Here is a 17,961-nt window from a genome sequence, read left to right on the forward strand (position 1 = left end):
AGGCCTTGGCCTTAGCCTTGCTCCTTTGGAGGCTCGGGGTGAGCTCGGCGGCGGCCGCTCCGCTCCCGGAGGGCGTTTTGGTGCGGGGCGGAGGCGGCAAAACACAGCGTTATTTCTGAGGCGGGAGCGGTTTCCCGCTTCCCTCTTCCTTCCCTCTTCCCTTCCCTTCCCCCTCACCGGCGGCTGCCGCCCTCCGCCGCCAGGGGCCGCTGTGGCTGCGGCGGGGCGGGCCCGGCCCCGGCACTTCCGCCGCCTCTCGCCGGCACCGGGCGCGCTGGGGCCGCCGCCATGAAGCCGGTATGAGGCCGCGGTGGGGCTGGGCGGGACGGGGGAGCGGCGCCCGGCCCCTCCGCTGCCGCGGGGCGCGCCGGGCCGGCGGCGGCCGCCGCCTGGGGGGGTGCGGGAGCCGGCCGCTGGGCCTGCGCCGCGGGAGGGGCCGCGCTCCTGTGGTGGCTCCGGGGCGGCGGCGACATGCGGCGTCCTCCCGCCAGCAGCGGGGCCCCGGCAGGGCGCACCTCCGCCTGTCGCCTCGCGAGGGCCGCTTGGCCAAAACTAAGGGGGGAGGAATAAAAGAGTCGCCGTCGATGGCTGTAGCGAGGAGCGCGGGCCGGAGCTCTGGCAGGGAGCCGGGTGGTCCGCGGCGTGCCCGGCCCGCATGCACCGGGGCTGCGGGCTGGCGTCAGGAGGGCGCAGCCGGCGTCCGAGCCGACCTGCGGGCAGGGGCCCTGCTGCCTGTGTCTGTTCGAGCTCGTGGTGCTGTGTCTAGGGCTTAGGGACAAGCGTCGGTGGTGCTTCTGGCTCCTCGGCGCTTTCCCAGTAATCAAATCTAGAAAGGGAAGGTGAAGGTGAACTGGCAAAAATTCTGGATTCGAGGAGCCCCGCACTAGTCTAGCCACGTGTCCCCGTACCAAAGGGACCCCCGCCACCACCAGGACCCTAATACAGTGGCCCGTTTTCCCTCCGCAGCCCTTGCCTTCCAGTGCCCCGCTGCGCTGCGCCCGTTTCCACCCTGAACGCTCCTGGGAGCGTTTTGGGGTTTTGGCACAGGGCGCCTGTATTGATCTGTGGGCTTTCCCCGAGCCCTCTCTTTTGTGACTGCTGTGCCCCCCTGTAGCCTGTACACAGCCCCTGCAACACGGACACAGCTTGCGCATGATGCTGTTCTGAGCCTTGCAGCGGGCAGCCTTGTCTCTTCCATATAGCCACAGGTCATGGAGAGTTCGGGGCAGGAGAGACCCGAGCTCAGCCTTGGGAAGTGTGCTGCAGGAGGGCGTTTGCCTGAGGCTACAGCCTTGTACCAGACCCACCTGACTGTATCGTGTGCTGGGGAAGAGTGGCATTGTGAAGAGAGGAGGCAGAGTGCTTGGGAGCACACAGGGCAAAGAACAGTGTTTACGATACTTTTGAGCGTTCATGTGTCTAAAAGTGATGGACATAGGGTTTAGTAAAAAAAATTGTCCATGTTTCTGTAAAAGATTCTTCGCAGGTCTCTCTTCTCAAAAATTTAATACAGTTGGGTAAATTTGGAGCTAACTGATGATACCGTTTGGAAGAAACAACGTTCTTCAGCCCCTATAGAAGTATGAACTTTATGAGATCTGAAACTATGAAATAAATTTTACAAAGGCTATGAATATGCTGGTTACTTGTAGTATTCTGTTTGTTTCCTAGAGAAAAAACACAAAACGAGTTCCAAGCTTTCGCAAGTTACTGAGAACTAGTAAGATAAAACTTGACAACAAATTAAAGAATAAACAGTACAAGCAGCAGAGTGCTGCGAAGAAGTATCGAAAACAACAGAAGAAGCTAAGGGAGGCTGTCAGAGATGCTATCTCTAGAAAACCTTTTCCACTGGAAGAATGCAAGAAAAAACAAGTTGGTAAGTGCTCAGAGTTTTTTTGTAAGTGAAAAGGTATGAGGGTTACTAAATATCCTGCTGCTCCATGTTGTAAAATTATGATTCAAGAAAACAACATTTCATTTTCCATATACAAATAATTTCTGTTCTTGTTTAAAGGAAAGAAAGGGAGAGTTATGAAAAATATAAAATGTAGCCGTTCTGACAGCAAGATCTGACAGCTGGAGGTGGTAGAAATGTGTTTGCTCTAACCATTATTGGATGTCACAATAAAGGGGCAGTTTGCTAGAGTAACACAAAACGTGTGTGAAGGTTGATGAGCTCAAGGTTGAAGTAAGGTGTAAAATGGTCTCAGAGGGGTAAGCAGGGCTAGGTTTTCAGTTTGAATAGACGTACAGGATCTTAATCTGTACCCATCATCTTCTAAAATAGCTCAAAAATGGGAAGAAGAAGAGGAAGAAGATGCTCTTCCACTGGACATGATGGATGAAGATGACTTAAAGTTAATGGAGGATTTGGCTCAAAAGGCATCCTTTTTAACCAGAGATCTTTCTTCTAAGTGAGTGTTGTTGTGATGTCTACTCTTTGTACCAATTCAGCTTTGTTGTGGTTAATGTGTAATTAATATGTCATGTAATACACATATCAGGAGGTCTCTGTCAGTCTGGTGTTTCTTTGCAGTTCCAGTTTAGTGTTTCCTTAGACTGTCAGCACATTCAGTATTAATGTATTGATGTGTATCAGTACATTCACCTGCTCTGCCTGACCTTCAGGGTACTGTTTCTGCACAGTGTTCCTTCCAGTGAGGTGCCTGGCTGTGAGGTGAGAGATGAGTAGCATTCCTCAAACTGAAAGAAAAGCTTTAATCTGTATACAGAGTCTTTTTTTCTATAGAAAGTATTCAGGACGTTCCCTGGACTTTGGGCCACGGTACTTCCATATTGCATTACAAATGGCTGTTAAAAAAAAACCAGCAAGGTTCTGGAAGCCGTGTCTGTGAACACATGCAACACCAAAACATTCATACAGAAAATATATTACCAGTTTTCTGGAGCAAGGTGTGAGGTAGAGTTCATGGTGAAATACACAGAAGGATAGTTACCTGTTTTGCTGTTACTAGCCTTTAGGCCCTTTCATAGTGTTCCCTTAAACTGGAGAATTTGTCTTTTTAATCTGCTTTACTCTGATCAACTGTAATAATTCTTAAGAACTTGTCAGATACTACCTCACTTATAAATTACATGTTCATATTAGCACAGACTAAATACTTATGTTTTTATATACTTACGTGAAGGGTGGTACACCACACTGCATTATTTCTGTTACCCTTGGAGAGTGGGGTGTGACCCAGGCTTTCCCAGTGAGCAGAAGAGTGAGTGGAAGAGTGATAGTGGTAGTGGTAAAAGTTAGCACAGAGCTGGGGTAAATAACAATGTGCACTGCCCCACTCATTATCACATCCTGGTTAAGCGTCAGCTGAGAAGTCAAGGCAGGGTAGGAGAGAGCGAGGCTGTGGGACGTCTTAAGGGAGACACTAGGCTGTTTGTGCAGTGAGAGGGTCCTGGTCCTGCTTGCTTGCTGGTGGAGTTCTTCGTGACGGGGCTACGCAGGGTTGTTTTTAGTGAGCCTCAGCCATGCCAGGGCGCCTACTCACGCGGTGGGGGAGCACAGCGGGGAGGGAGGCAGGAAAACAGCACTCTGGTCTGGGTGAGGGACAGGCTGTGCCGAGACCCTAATAGTTTCTGCTTTGCATCTTATTTACTCTTTTCCAAAATTTTTAATATTTTAGGGCTGAAATCAAGTTTCCAAGGGATGTTTGCCTTTACAAGGTTCGTCTGATTTGTTCACCATTGCCTTACCCTGAAGGGTCCCTGAGTCCCTTACTGCTACACAAATGGGAGCAGTGCCATGTCAAAACACATCAGCTAGTACTAGGGTTTCCAGATGTCTGGTATGACCCAGAATTTTCCTTGTTTTCACAGCAGCTGTATTTTCTTCATGCACGACAGATCGATCACAGACGTGTAGAATTCCTGTGCTCGTTGAGTAGGATTTGGGTACACAGGAGAGGTTTGCTCTGCACAAGGACAGAAGGCTGAGGCTGGTGCACTGTCCTTACAGTGCATGCGTAGGTTGAACGTGTCCTGTGTGCATGGAATCTGGGTAGACTCTGAGATATAAAGCTAATTCTCATACAAGTGATTTTTACTTTATGAACCCTAGCAGTCTCTGAGCCTAGAGCTTTCAGAGTCCTTCAGATGTCCATAGTTGAAACTTTGCCCGTTACAAGAACAAAAGCAGTGTTCCCGTTATAAGACAGACCATGTGGCTTCAACAATGTGATCCTTTATCCCTGGCTTTTGGGTTTTTAATAAGATGAACAGATAACACTCTTCATAGTATGCCTGTACTATTAGCAGTTCCACCCTTAATTATTTTTTTTTGTAAATTCAAAATCAATGCAACCATTGTGCATGCATGCATGTGTTTACACTCGTATGCCAACATTTCAAAATGCACAAAGTTGGCTGACCTGCCAGATTAACTAAATCTCATTTTGTCGTTACTTGTTTCACATTTAATTTTCTATAAAAAGGAGATGGGAAGCACTGTATTGTCCTGAATTCAAAGATCCTGTACAGATCCACATTAACATTGTTTGACTGAGTGGTGACTGGTGCTGTCAATGGTGAAAACTCATTCCACTTAATAAGATCAGCCATTATTTGTTTTTCTGAGTGCGGACACTTAATCCAGCTAGTGTACTGTCATACATGGTTCATGGCTAATTAGATGGCTAATTCATTTAGTTTGCCTTGTATTTTTCAGTGAACCTGTTCACGTCAAAAAACGAAAACATGAAAGTGTGATTGACAAATATGAGAAGGTGCCAAGACGTATACAGACTGAGCCAGAAAAAGAACTCATCCATCTGCTCCCCATCAAAGACAAAGGTGGCATTATTCCTCAAACTATAGAAAAGCCAGGTAAGACACAGATACTGGAAGCAGTATAGTAGCCAAGATGTATATAATTTATTCTTTTAAAATCCCACAGTGTTTATTACATGCTTGACACTAAACACTCTATTTTTGCAGTTCTTGATGTTGCACAAGACGAAGATGATACGGAAGAAATGGAGGAAGCAGAGGGTAGTAAAACATCGTGTTTGTTTTTTGTTGTTTGTTTCTAAATCACTGACATATCTGAAGAGCACTTTGCTGTTCCCTAAGGAAGCTTGTAATTTAATTGTATTTTGTTTAGGGTGTTTTTTAATATGTTCATCACCATGTTTCCCCCAAAGCATAACAGTGATTCAGAGTTGGCTTTCCTACCTGTTAGGATCCCAGGACCTGAGGAACAGCCAGCTTCAGAATCTGTTTCTTTAAAATGATTTTGATTTTCACCTGGAACTGATGTTTGCATGAAGTTCTTTTTATCAGTTGTGTCATCTTTGCTAGGGAGAAGGGAAACCTTGGTCTTACCTAAAGAGATATGCTGTGGTTCTAGTTTGATTATTCTGAGATCATTTTGAAATGCAGTTCAGGACACAGATTTCTGTAAGCTTTTGAGTGTCTGCCTTTGTCTTCGAAATTTTCTACTTAAAATGTCAGAATACCAGGAAATTTAGATTTTGATTTGCAGTTTGCTATCCAGTTAAGAGCCATATTCAAATAACAGTTGCAGTTGTAACTGTGCCACTTCTGGGTCATTATTCTCTAAATATTTTCTGAAGTTGGGGAAGGACATACTTGTAGGACATAATACTCAGAAAATGCAAGTAAAACAATTGTATTTTTAAAAGAAAAAGTGTATGGTGAATAATTTGCTGCGAATTGTAGAGCAGTGCAGTTTCTTGGCTCAGTTGGGGTCCTACGCTGAGTTTCTATTGTTCAGCACAGATGAGTATGCTCAGTGTGTTCCCGCTATACTTAGAGAATACCATTTGCAGATTCAGAAACATTGGGGCCATTTTTTTTGGCAAGCATAAGATTTTGGAGAGGAGCAAAAATTAATCTCTGGGTTAACATAAGCTCTAGCAAGGCCATTCTTGAAGCTTCTTTTACTGTAGAACTGCATGGGTTACTCTGGTGTGGTGTTACCACGTACCCATCTAAACGCAGGATCTAGAACTGTAGTTTGCAATATGGTATTTGTTAAGTGGCTTCTCTAGTGACCGGCTTTCTAACTCTCACACCTTGTGCTAGATTTTAATGAAGAACCCCTGCCTGTCCTCTCTCCTGAGGAAATGGCTGCTCAAAGGAGACAAAAGCTGCAGGAAAGGAAGACGCACATAGCTGCCTTAGCATCGGCCATTCTCGCTGAGCCAGACAACAATGTAGGTAGCATTTACTTGAAGTGCATGTATGCGGGCCTGTGCTGTGCAGTAAGTCAATAAATAAAGATCTGGAGTGACCAAGCAATAGCAAAAGCAGAAAAATACAGGAGTAGTACACGGAAAAAGGTTAGTGTTGTATCACTTCTTGGGGGTGGCAAACAATGAAACTGCTGCCCTAGGTGGGTACAAAGGATTTGAATCAGGTGAAGATCCAGGTGACTGTGTTTGCTCTGTGCAGTTGTAATTTGTCCCTCTGAATATTTGTGATTTTAGGAATAATACTGTCTGTGGTATTTCCTGTCCAAACTACCTTGCTCCTTAAGCATGACCCTTAAGCTCAGATTTCATGGTTGTATCTGATAGTTCTCAGTGTTTCAGGATATGCTCGTCATTTGCTATAATTCTGTGCAAGTTTGTAATAGCAGGGTAGTTTGGACATTCCCAAGATAAAAATTTTGTTGGGACTTCTAGCATTTCTTGTGTCTTCATGCAGTGCTAAGTAGAGTCTGAGAAACTGCTGAGTTACTTTTTTTCTCTTTCTAGTCTTTAAAAATGAGGCACGCTTCTTGCGGCACACTTTTGCTGAAATGTACCTTGTGCTTGTGCGTTGGTTTGTGGGTGTTCTTCAGCTGACTTCGTCTGTCTCTTTTCTTAATCAGATTAAAAAGTTGAAGGAGCTGCGTGCCATGCTGATGGAACAGGATCCTAATGTGGCCGTGATTGTTCGGAAGCTGGTCATGGTTTCTTTGATGGAGATATTCAAAGATATTGCACCTTCTTACAAAATTCGGCCTCTGACTGAAGCAGAAAAAGCTACCAAGGTGAAATACCAAATTTCTTTATAGAGTATTGTGAGTAGTTCAGAGTATTTTAAGTTATGCGAAATACTAATACTGGTCTGTTTAAATTTGTAGTTTTGAGCGAAGGGTGACAAATACACAAGTACTGTGGAAATCTGGACACTTTCAGGGGCAGAGGTCTTTGTTTTGAATCTTTAATTCTTTTGTACTTCCTTCAGTATGTAGATGACACGCTCGTGGTAATGGAGGGAAAAAACAGTATATGAAAGCAGCATACCAAACCCGTGTGACTTTCATCATAGACCTCAGAATAGGATGGTGTTTTGTGTCACACTGAAGGGACTAGGAAGAAAGTAAATTATGCAACATTGTCATGTAACTGGCACAGATTTATGTGTAATGTGTTCAATAATTTGCTGAACCAATGCAGAATAACTTGTTTTCTGGAGCTTGTTTCTCACCAATTCTTTAGAAGGTTTCTTGAATATAGGTAGTGAAGTTTAGAGTCATGGCTTTAAAATAACATCTAGTTACAAATTCCACTTCAGTACCTATAAATGAAATTGGCCAAGTTGGAAAAAGCCCTCTTAGCACAAGCACATGTAGAGAAATATGTAGAAATATTTTATTTTTAATACATTTCCAGGAATGTCTGTCTAGAAGAAAAAACTACTTGGTTATCTGATAACTTGTTTTAAAACTTCAGGTTTTTTCCACCACTGGCTAATTTCAAGATTTAGCTCTCCAAATAAAATTTCGTGTGTATTATGTTTACAGGTTAAAAAAGAAACTCAGAAACTGAGAGAATATGAAGAAGGCCTTGTGAGCCAGTATAAATTTTACTTGGAAAATTTGGAACAAACAATTAAAGGTACGGTCAACACTTTTCTATTTTTGTAGTAAACACAAAATTGTTCGCAGCATCGCAGTTAACCTCCTCCAATTGATGCTGCCTTCTGTCTTTCATGCAAGTACTGATTCATATAAGTGTGTAGGAGAATGCCTGCAATAACTAAAAATGTAAATATTTAGAAGCTTCCCTCCAATCTCAACAGTAATCACTAAAAATATTTTGCACAGATTGGAAGCAAAGGAAGTTGAAGAAAAGCAATGTCATCTCATTAAAAGCATATAAAGGTCTAGCAGAGATTGCAGTGAAGTGTCTGTGTGAGCTGCTTGTGGCCCTACCCCACTTCAACTTCCACAACAACATCATTGTTCTCATTGTTCCACTCATGAATGATGCATCAAAAATGGTAAGTGATTTTCTGATTAGGGAAAGAGTTCTTGTTTTGTATGAAAAAGAATCTATTTCTGAGCTTTATTCCACAATATGCAGATCTTGTGGCCATATCTTTTCACTATTTTCCAGGCTCTGTCCACTTTCTAATTAGTAAATACCATTTGTATTATCAGTTAGCTGTTGACGTAGACTTGGCTTTACAGAAGGGTTTGTTTGAACTCATTTTTCAGATTTCTCAACTGTGCTTTGAGGCAGTTAAGAAGCTCTTCAAACAAGACAAGTTGGGCTATGCTTCACTCGGAGTAGTTAAGGTCATTTCTGGCCTTGTGAGGGGTAGAAATTATGATGTCAGACCTGAGGTAAGAGTCTTTCTGTTGTACTACACAATTTCCTTCTGTCAATGGCTTAAAAAAAATCTGAAAGTTAAGGTTGGTGCGGCTGCTGGCTCCAGACAAGCAGAATTTCCTCACTGTCAAAACACAGGCAGCTTAGGAGTGGGCTAAGCCAGAGGGTTAGAAAGAGGGATGTGGGGCAGTGGAAGGAGACTGGGAGGAGGAGATCATCTCTTGACAGAGACATGGGTTAAGTCAGGCAGGGAAACTTGAAGTGAGAGAGGCAGATGGAGGAATGGATAGAAATGGACAGTGCTGGAATGGGAAGGAACTGGGAGCAGAGATGAGAGATACAGCTGTGAAGGAGCCGGAGGGCAGTAAACAGACGAACCTTGGACCAGCAAAGCCCCCTAGCCTGAATGGAATTCAGGATTTCTTATGCTCTCCGTTCCTCTGTTGTGGATCACCTTTCATTGTGGTTTTTTTTTTTTTTTTTAATTTTGCAATAGGTGTTAAAAGTATTTCTTCACTTAAGAATTAAAGAGGTAGAATTACAAAAAGATTCTGAAGACATTGCACCAAAGAAAAAGTTCATGACTTACAAAGAGAAGAGAAAAAACCTTTCAAGAATGCAAAGAAAGGTATGATGTGTGCTTTCTCACGCTCTACTTCAGTGACTTTACGTAGCAATTTGTTCTAGCAATGATTGCACTCCTGTTGGCAGCTAACTCTCAGCATCAGTGATTAGTGTTTGCATTGTAATTGAATATTTATAAGGTTCTACAGGGAATTTAATTACCTTCCCAATTTTTTTCTCTTTCCAGTGTTGATAACACCTTTGATTGTTTCTGATAGGAAGGGATATATCCAAATTGGTTACCCTGTAGCATCACAGGGTGACTTAAGCAACTCACCAAGCATGGAAGATCTGTTCTCTGGGGATCTTTGGAGCATGGATATCTAGGCTGGTGGGAAATATTTAATCTGTTTTCTTAAAATCAACTGTATGTTTTCAGTGGAGGAAAGCAGAAGAGAAACTGGAACGAGAACTCTTGGAAGCAGAAGCGTCAGAAAGTAAAGAAAAAAAACTGAAGCTGGTAAGTAATTTAGAGATTATTTTCCCATTTTTGCAAAGTAGCAGCTCTTAACCCTTTTGTAGCCAGGTGTCTCTCCTCCAACCCAACCTGCCAGCATTCCACACCTCTAGATAATGTTGGCAGCTTACAAATATTTTGCCTGTGCCAGAGGTCTAGGTTTTAGAAAATCAAGTCCTCTCAGTTTACCCAGGGAAGCCAATTTAGCCATTCCTCTTTCCTTCTCTTTTCTGCACACAAAAGTATTTTAATCCATTGACATATGTCCTCCACATGTCCTGTTCCTGTGTCATACGTAACTATGTGATGGCTTTTACCAGCCTCTCAGAACAGCCTTTAAGCAAGGGAGTGTGGCTGGCATGGACTGACGGGAAGAGAGGCAGTTTAGCTAGGTGAGGGTGAGGGGACAGAGTAGGGGGCAGGAGAGGAGGGCTTGAGCTTTTCAGCATAAGAGTAGCATAGATGGCAGCCAGGGCTGGTGTGGAAGGCCTGAGTGCAGGTTTGGACAAAGAGGAGCGTTTTCAGTTGAGTTTAAGTGGAGTAGAAATGTCTGTTTTCCATGCTTAAGTATTTTATTTTCTTTTCTTTCCTTCAGCACACAGAGACCTTGAATATTGTATTTGTAACTTACTTTAGAATCTTGAAGAAAGCTCAGAAGTCTCCACTTTTGCCAGCTGTGCTAGAAGGTCTGGCAAAGTAAGAACTAAGTCCATCTTCTTTTTTGTGTGTTAAAAAAGACCTAAAGCACTAAAGGGAGTTTTGACTTTGAAAGGGATTTATAAGCACTGAGAGAAGACTGTCCCTGAGAAATTTGTTTAAATTCTTTTATTTCTCTGCTGAAGTTTTCACCTACTTCTTAAAACATTTCAATGTGATGTGAAATTTCCCATGATAGAATTGATGCGGTGTAAACCCAGCAGGGTGTGATGTGATTCCATTATTTTGTCTGATTACTTCCTGAAGAACACGAGCATGTCTCTAGTGCTATAGGGAAGCCGTGATTAGCAGCTGGGGGCTGAATCATCCATCTATGTGAAGATAATAGATGTTCAGCATTTGATTTAGCTTCGCTTTTAAAGTGCAGATTTTGACAGTTCAAAATACTTTGAACTGAGTTTGCAGATGACGGTAACTTAAAAATAAAAATCTCTTTGATTCAAGGTTTGCTCATCTCATAAATGTGGAATTTTTTGATGACCTGTTAATTGTCCTTCATTCTCTCATTGCATCTGGGGTAAGTTGAGCTCACTTTTATTACAGTTTTCTTAAAATTATGTTTTTCTGGGTACTTAATCAGTTTATATTCTTAGGTTTTAAGGTATCGTGAGAGTCTTCACTGCATTCTCAGTGCTTTTCATATACTCTCTGGTCAAGGTAAGAGATACTTAAAGGCAAACTTTCAAAAAATATTGTCTGATAAATTAATGGTGTAAATGTATTTATTTCGGATTATCTTAATAGGTGATGTTCTTAACATTGATCCAATGAAATTCTACACACACCTTTACAAGACACTGTTCAGCCTACACGCAGGTAACTCCACATTCTTATTTTCAGTGTTAAGTTTATTTTGCTTGTTTGGTACCATAGCCTGAATACAGTGTTAATAAACTACAGTTGGTTTAAGATATCTGAGTTCTGAAAAGATGACTGTCTGTTTTAATTCACTTTTTTCTCAAGTTGCACATTGCACTACTGCAATTCAAATACTAGCAGTATTATTGCAACACATGGTCACAGGTTCTAATCATGTCACTTCATTAGGGAGTGCCAGGTGTGTGATCTTGGATAAGCATTTATCCTGCCCTCAGTTTCAGTTTTCTGACGTCCTTATGTGGCAATTTAAAAAGTCTCTATTTTTTCTCAAATAGAGAAAAATCTCTGGGTTTTCTGATATAATTTTAAAAACAATTTCAATTTAAATTGTTTTCTAAAATCTGGTTTATATTTCTGATTCTTATAACTCTGACGTTCTAATTTTCTAATCTAAATTTTCTAATAATTCTGAGAAGCTGAATAGTTTCTGAAAAAGATACTTATAAAGTTTGAAATTAACATAATTTTAATTAACTTCATAAATGTGTATTCACTAAGGAGGAAGGATTGAGAAGAAACATTCTACAATTCTGGATGGGTAAAAGACTAAATCTTTGAACTGTTTAATGATTTATAAAAGGTGATATAATAAATGCAGTTAGAAGCAGTTAGCATTTGAACCCTAATGTTTAGAAATTTTTGATGGAACAAATATTTTCTTAGAAAGGAGCACAGAAACAATGATACGTTTTTTTTCTGTTCAAAGCTGGACTGTTTTTACCAAAAAGGGATGGATGCTTATGTCTGTATCACATTAGCGCTGCGTTTGAACCTCTTGGCTTTCGTAGTATTTCTCAGGTTCCGGTGCACAGTCAGTAGCACATTGCTTAGCTGTATGTTCCTCAAAATGGTTATTTACTCTTTGTATGAAATTCTGCTTTTGAGGTGGTACCAATGACGATATAGGGATTGTGCTCCAGTGCCTGGATGTCATGTTTGCCAAGCGGAGAAAGCAAGTTTCCCAGCAACGAGCTCTTGCTTTCCTAAAGCGACTTTCCACGCTTGCTCTTCACGTACTTCCAAACTCCAGTGTTGGGATCTTGGCAACAAACAGGGTATTAATGCAAGTAAGTTTTACTTGTTGGAATTTTTAGCTCACTGCTTAAAGCTTGTTGAATTTTTTGACAAATCGATTTTATGCAAAATATTTTGCAGGATCGTAAGTGAGAATCATGAAAACAGTATCCTTAAATGCTGCTGGGACCAAATAACATGGAATGAATCCTGAACTTAACCATGTTATAATTGGACATGTAATATCAGCAACTCAGTCCTTTTTTTTGTGTTGTAGACATTCCCAAAGATGGACCTGCTACTAGACAACGAATCTCAAGGCAGCGGCGTTTATCTCCCAGAACTAGATGAACCAGAGCATTGCAATGCTCAGAACACAGCTCTGTGGGAGCTGCATTTACTGCAGGTTAGTGAGTAGCTGAGTGATTTGAGAAGTAAAAGTCAGCAGCAAATAGCTGCTAAATGTTTATATGCTTTACACAAATAGAGAACAGAGGTCTTCAGGCTTATCAGTGAAATCTGGGCCACATGAGCCTGTTCCATACAAAGAGGAACAGCAGCCCAGTGGTTAGGGAAGAAATGAGCTGAAAAAGGGATGTTACACATCCCATATGTTAGTGCCACACTGGATCTTACTGCAGGTTGCTTAGTGAGACTGGAGGCTTTTTCAATCTGCTAAGTTCCCCTGCCGTCCAGCCCTTCTCCAAGAAGTAATTGACACCTTTATCTGTCACTCCAGCCAGCATTTAGAGTTTGTGGCTTGGGGTGGGCTTCCTGTGCCCTTTCTTTGCCTTCTGGGAGTAGGAGTTAGATTAACTGTGGACAGTTAGGCTGACAGCATGACATACTAGTGAATAAATATATGACTGGGTGTTCTCATTCACTCAACGCCAGAAACTGCCTAATCTGGGGTGCTCAGTTTCTCTATCTGAACCAAAAGCAGAAACTTCCATCTTACTGAAAGGGAAATAAATGTGAAAATCCATAGATAAATATATTATCTCTTATCCCTCAGTCAACTGCCTTCTTTCTTCCTTTCTTTCAGAGACACTATCATCCAACGGTGCAGAAGTTCGCAGCTCACCTTATTGCTGGAGCTCCAACTGAAGGCTCAGGAGCTCTTTCACTTGATTTGAGCCAAAGGTGAGTTATCAGAGTTCTGCTTTTAAAAAGAGTGCCCTGAAAAGTAGCTGTTGCTCATACTTTATTAAAGGAATCCCTAAAAGTAATTATCCATAAAATTAGAAGATTCTGTTCTTCAAACTCACTTCCTTTGTTCTTCTGCCAGTACAGAATGTTGGCTGCCTTTGTTGGGTTTTGGCTTTTTTTTTTTCCTTTTGAGGCTTGTTGCCAGGCTGTGACAAGGGTAAAAATCTGAGTGCAGTGTGCTTTCTTCCCACAGGAGCAAAATATCTGCATCAGCAGCCCTGATCTGAATAGGGATCAGGATCACAGAACAGTGGCTGTCCAGTGTGCGCTGGAAATCCAAGTTGCAGCATAAGGTCCACAGTATATTAAAATGTTGGAACAGCCATCCTGGTTCAGACTAAGGATCTAGTTCAGCATCCTGTCTTCAGCAGTGGTGGAGGCAGGTGCCTCAGGAAACGTAAAAACAGGGCAAGCATGTAAGATACATGCTCTGAGCAGTGTCCTGTCCTCCGACTGGTTTCAGCCGGGGGAAGCCGGTCAGCCTGATACCATTCTCTGTTTAGTACCTGTTCGTGGAATTCTTTTCAAAACTGTTCAGTGTCCCTTGAACCAAAGCATGCATTTTGCAAATACAGCACTGTTTGGTAGGAGTTCCACGAGTTCACAGCTCGTTACGTTAAGATCTGCTTTCTTTTGTTTTGAGCCTGGTGCCAGCATGCATCAGGTTCCCTGGTTCTTGTCCTGGGAGGTGAAATGAACAGCTTTCGGTGCCTCACTTGACTTGGTAGCCTCCATAAATATCCTCCCTCCATCTACCATCTCTTCCGGCTGGAGGGATCTGGCCCAGGCAGGAGCTGTTCCATACTTTTCATCGTGTTTGTTGCCTGTTCCTGAACTTTTGCCAATTCAAGTATTTCAAGATGAGGAAATGGGGGACTGGGATGCAGTAGTTGAGATGTGAGTGATCTGTGGATTTATATGCTGCTGTAACTATATTCTGTTGTCTGTTTCTTTCTAACATCAGACAGCATTAAGGTCACAATCCCTATTGTAAGAATAATATTTTTTTCCTAAAGTGATAGTGGTCAGCTCAGAGCCTGTTGTTTTTATGCTGAGATGCTAAGATTGCTCTTCTCTTCCACCACCACTCCACACCCCCAAATTTCATTTGCAATTTTACTGACCATCTCATACAGTCTATCTGCAGCTCTTCACAGGCAACTCATTCTTACTCCTGCCAATAACTTGGTACTCTCCAGCTCATCTTTGAGCGTGTTGAAAAGCACCAGCCCTGGCACAGACCTTGTGGAAATCTAGTTTCTTCCTGCCACTGCAGAAACTGATCATAGACTCCTATCCTCGGTTTCCTGTCTTTTAACCAGTTCTTTTCCCGTGTGATGATCTTCTGTGTTCTCCCGTGGCTGCTTAGTTTTCGTTAAACCTGTTGGTAAGGAACTGTTGGAAATTCAGGCAGATTGTATCGGATAGGTAACCTTTATCCACATCTTTTTTGTTTTTTTACTTTTTCAAGTATGTGCAGGGCAAGCAGTGACTGCATCGAGTGCTGGCAAGCCAACAGAACAGTTTGCTGGTGTCCCATTTCTTCTTCTGTGCCCCACTGGAGCATTCAGACACATTTTACTTGCTTTTACTTGCAGTGGTTCCCAGCTGTTGGCTTCCTGTCTTTTCCAGGTGATGCTCATTACTCTGAGGAGTTCTCGTAAAGCATGGTGGAGGGTGTGAATGTAGTGTATGTGTGGGAGAAGCTGCTCTTGATTTGGTGATATATTATTTAGGAACGCATCTAATGCCATTTTTCTTTCTCTGTGGTTTTTGCTATAGGCCTGCTACAGAACTTTTTGAGGCATACAGCATAAGAGGAATGACCTTTAATCCTCCTGTTGCATCAGTAACACCCAGACGAAAGGTACCACCTCGCCTCTCTTTGTCCTTTTTTAACGATGATATACCGCTATACCCTGCATCTGCTGGCTCGCCATGCAGTGCCCGGGCATTAGCACCCTTGGTTTGGCTCTCTGGTTTCTGTACTTTCTGTGTCAAGTATTTTTTTTAACTGGCATAAGGTAGCACTGCCTGTAAAGAAGGAAGAAAAGCTGTATGAAGAGTTCCACCTCCTATAGCATCAGTTAATGTAGCGAGATGAATGTGGTAGCTATTGTTTTACTTGCCTTTTGCACTTCACAGTGGCTCAGCGCAGATTTCTTGTCCCTTTTCTGTAATGATGAACTAATGTTTGTTCAAAAAGCAGTAATAAAAAGCCAGCTGTCTTTCCCCAGTGTGGGTAGTTGGCAGGACAGCTCCATTTCCAGAGCCCTTGATTCAGTATGTAGGAGGATACTGATTCCCCATTAGTGTCAGTTTATAGCTTTTAACGTGTAAATTTGAAGGGAACAAAGAGCTAATGTATAAAGAGGAGAAATAGGTGAATGCGTTTTGGATCCTTGGCACTGGATGTGTCCCAAATGCCAGCCTCCATTAAATGTCCACTGAGTGGTGTGTCCTTTAAAAAGTGATAATTTTCTTTCTTCCTAATGAAAACATTATAACCTATTAATTAACTGTGTTAGGGCCTCCAATCTGTAACTCAGTAATGTCAGTTAAAGCCTTGAGAGCATATTTTTTTCTTCCATTTTAACAAATCAACTTCTGGAAATGGATTTGTACTTACTTACTCTGTCATTTTACAATGACTTCTTGCTGCATCTGTCCTGCTAGGGTGTTCCACTGCTCTGACAGAACAAGGCTGGCAACAGCAGATAGGAGAGGGATTGTGTAGTGCTTGAACAAGAAAGTACACAAGCTCTTTAAGGTAGCAGAAACAAAGGAGGAGGAAGATAACAGAACAAACTGCCCATAGGTCGTTATAATGGACATAACCGGGAAAATTACCTTGGGGTCTTGCCTACTGTCCGGCTGTTTGGCTTGTTTTAACAAATTTTGGCAGCAGATACTGCCAGTTTTACCCTATCAGTCCTGCATGTTTTCCTTTGTGTGCCATGCTGCCTGTCAGCACTTCCCCGCTGTTGCCAGCAGCTCTGAATTGGAATTTTCTTTCCCTGTGCACCACTAAAGAGAGGGTCTCATTCATCCCTGAGTGCACAAAGTACCCACCCGCTTACATGAATGTTAAGACTTTAACAGGGCAGTATAAATCATGTGCGTGACCTTCCTCATGTGAGCACCAGGAAAGGGCTCCAGATGTGGGTGCAGGCAGAAGGGGTCTCGTGAGGCTGGGTCAGGGCACTCCTGTCTGACTCACAGCCTTTACTGTCAGCGTTATTGCTTTCACTGACCTTTTGATTGGAGATGCTTGGTCTATTTTTATAAGGTGTGGTGAACAGGAAGCAGCCTGTAAGCGCCTCTGAAGCTGGAAGCTGTGGCTATGGGTAGTAGGTATTCTTCTAAAGCCCAGTTTACAACAGAACAAAAAATCCTCACCAAAAACATGAGCGTACGAAGGACTCCCCGACACACTGCTTTGTTCCTAGCCAAGTGAAACTGGCGGGCCAGGTATCCGTGAGCTAGTTTCACGGGGCTGGTCTAGATGACCAGGGGCATGGGAGAGAAACAGGACTGCAAGTTAAGCTCTGCATGGGAAACACATACTGGCCTTGTTTAGTAATGTGACTAATATTTTGTAATTTTTCAGGATACGTTCTCACATGTGGATTCATTTATAGATGAAGAGCTAAACAAACAGCTTCAGCATCACATCAGTGAGACTGGTGTTCACAAACCCTTGGATTTTGCTAAACACTTGAAGGAATCGTCCTTGTCATAAATGGATCTATCAGTCATGGTCAGTTGGCTGCGTAATTGTGAAGAAAGATTGGCTGAAAGAAATTTCCAGTCATTGTTGAAGGAATTCAAGTAGGCTTTCGTTTGAGTATAGCAACACACAATAAATGCAACAGCGGTTTTTCACACAGAGTTACAAGGCCTCTTCACTTAACCACCGAGCCGTGCTCTGAGGGCTTGGGAACCACAATGCACGGTCACATCAGTAATTTAAAAAGATACAAGCCCAGGTAATTTAAAAATTGTTCGCAGCCATGCATTGTAGTATTTTTGTTTATATATTTTCTCAATTTTATAACAGAATAGAGATGTATTGCTGAGAAATCACCAAGTTGTTTTGATAAATTAATAAATATTTTGGAAACATAATATTGACTTTGATGTTTAAGATACCTAATGAGGTTTGGAATATGTATTACGTTTTTTTTCCCTGTTCTTCTGATGTCTCCTAACCATTTTATCTCATCTTGAAATGATTTTGCATTTGGTGGGTTTTTTTTTCCCTCCATTGAATCTTGGTGTTGACAAATCGAGGTTACTGAATTCCAGTTCTCAACTAGCATCATGAGGGAATGCTCTACCACAGTGTCTTCAATAAACCATTGCTGCCACGAAGAGTGGGCAAATTCAAGGTAAGAATTTAGACCTTTTTTTTTTTTTTTTTAAATCTACGTTTCCCCAGATACTAGTCATTGCCTAGGTGGTTTAGAATGCATT

At 42.3% G+C, this 17,961-nt stretch overlaps 1 protein-coding gene across 1 annotated transcript; it reads left to right on the forward strand.

Moving 5' to 3' along the window:
* Positions 1-214: 214 nt before the first annotated feature.
* NOC3L (NOC3 like DNA replication regulator) lies at positions 215-17,613 on the forward strand. Its single transcript, XM_064463809.1, has 21 exons — positions 215-297; positions 1,672-1,879; positions 2,291-2,417; positions 4,688-4,845; positions 4,957-5,010; positions 6,067-6,197; positions 6,857-7,018; positions 7,775-7,868; positions 8,078-8,253; positions 8,471-8,599; positions 9,082-9,213; positions 9,589-9,669; positions 10,262-10,362; positions 10,828-10,900; positions 10,977-11,040; positions 11,128-11,199; positions 12,148-12,329; positions 12,554-12,682; positions 13,322-13,419; positions 15,268-15,352; positions 17,096-17,613. Exons 1-21 carry the CDS (start codon positions 289-291, stop codon positions 17,225-17,227), a joined length of 2,397 nt encoding a protein of 798 aa, XP_064319879.1. The 5' UTR covers positions 215-288; the 3' UTR covers positions 17,228-17,613.
* Positions 17,614-17,961: the final 348 nt, after the last annotated feature.

This window comes from Phalacrocorax carbo, chromosome 12 (assembly GCF_963921805.1).
Source record: "Phalacrocorax carbo chromosome 12, bPhaCar2.1, whole genome shotgun sequence".
NCBI lineage: Eukaryota > Metazoa > Chordata > Aves > Suliformes > Phalacrocoracidae > Phalacrocorax > Phalacrocorax carbo.

Bases quoted from the DNA above. Each gene is read 5' to 3' on its own strand.
- NOC3L (XM_064463809.1), top strand. The intron at 8,600-9,081 runs GTAAGAGTCTTT...ATTTTGCAATAG, and splicing joins ATTATGATGTCAGACCTGAG to GTGTTAAAAGTATTTCTTCA. The intron at 10,363-10,827 runs GTAAGAACTAAG...CTTTGATTCAAG, and splicing joins GTGCTAGAAGGTCTGGCAAA to GTTTGCTCATCTCATAAATG.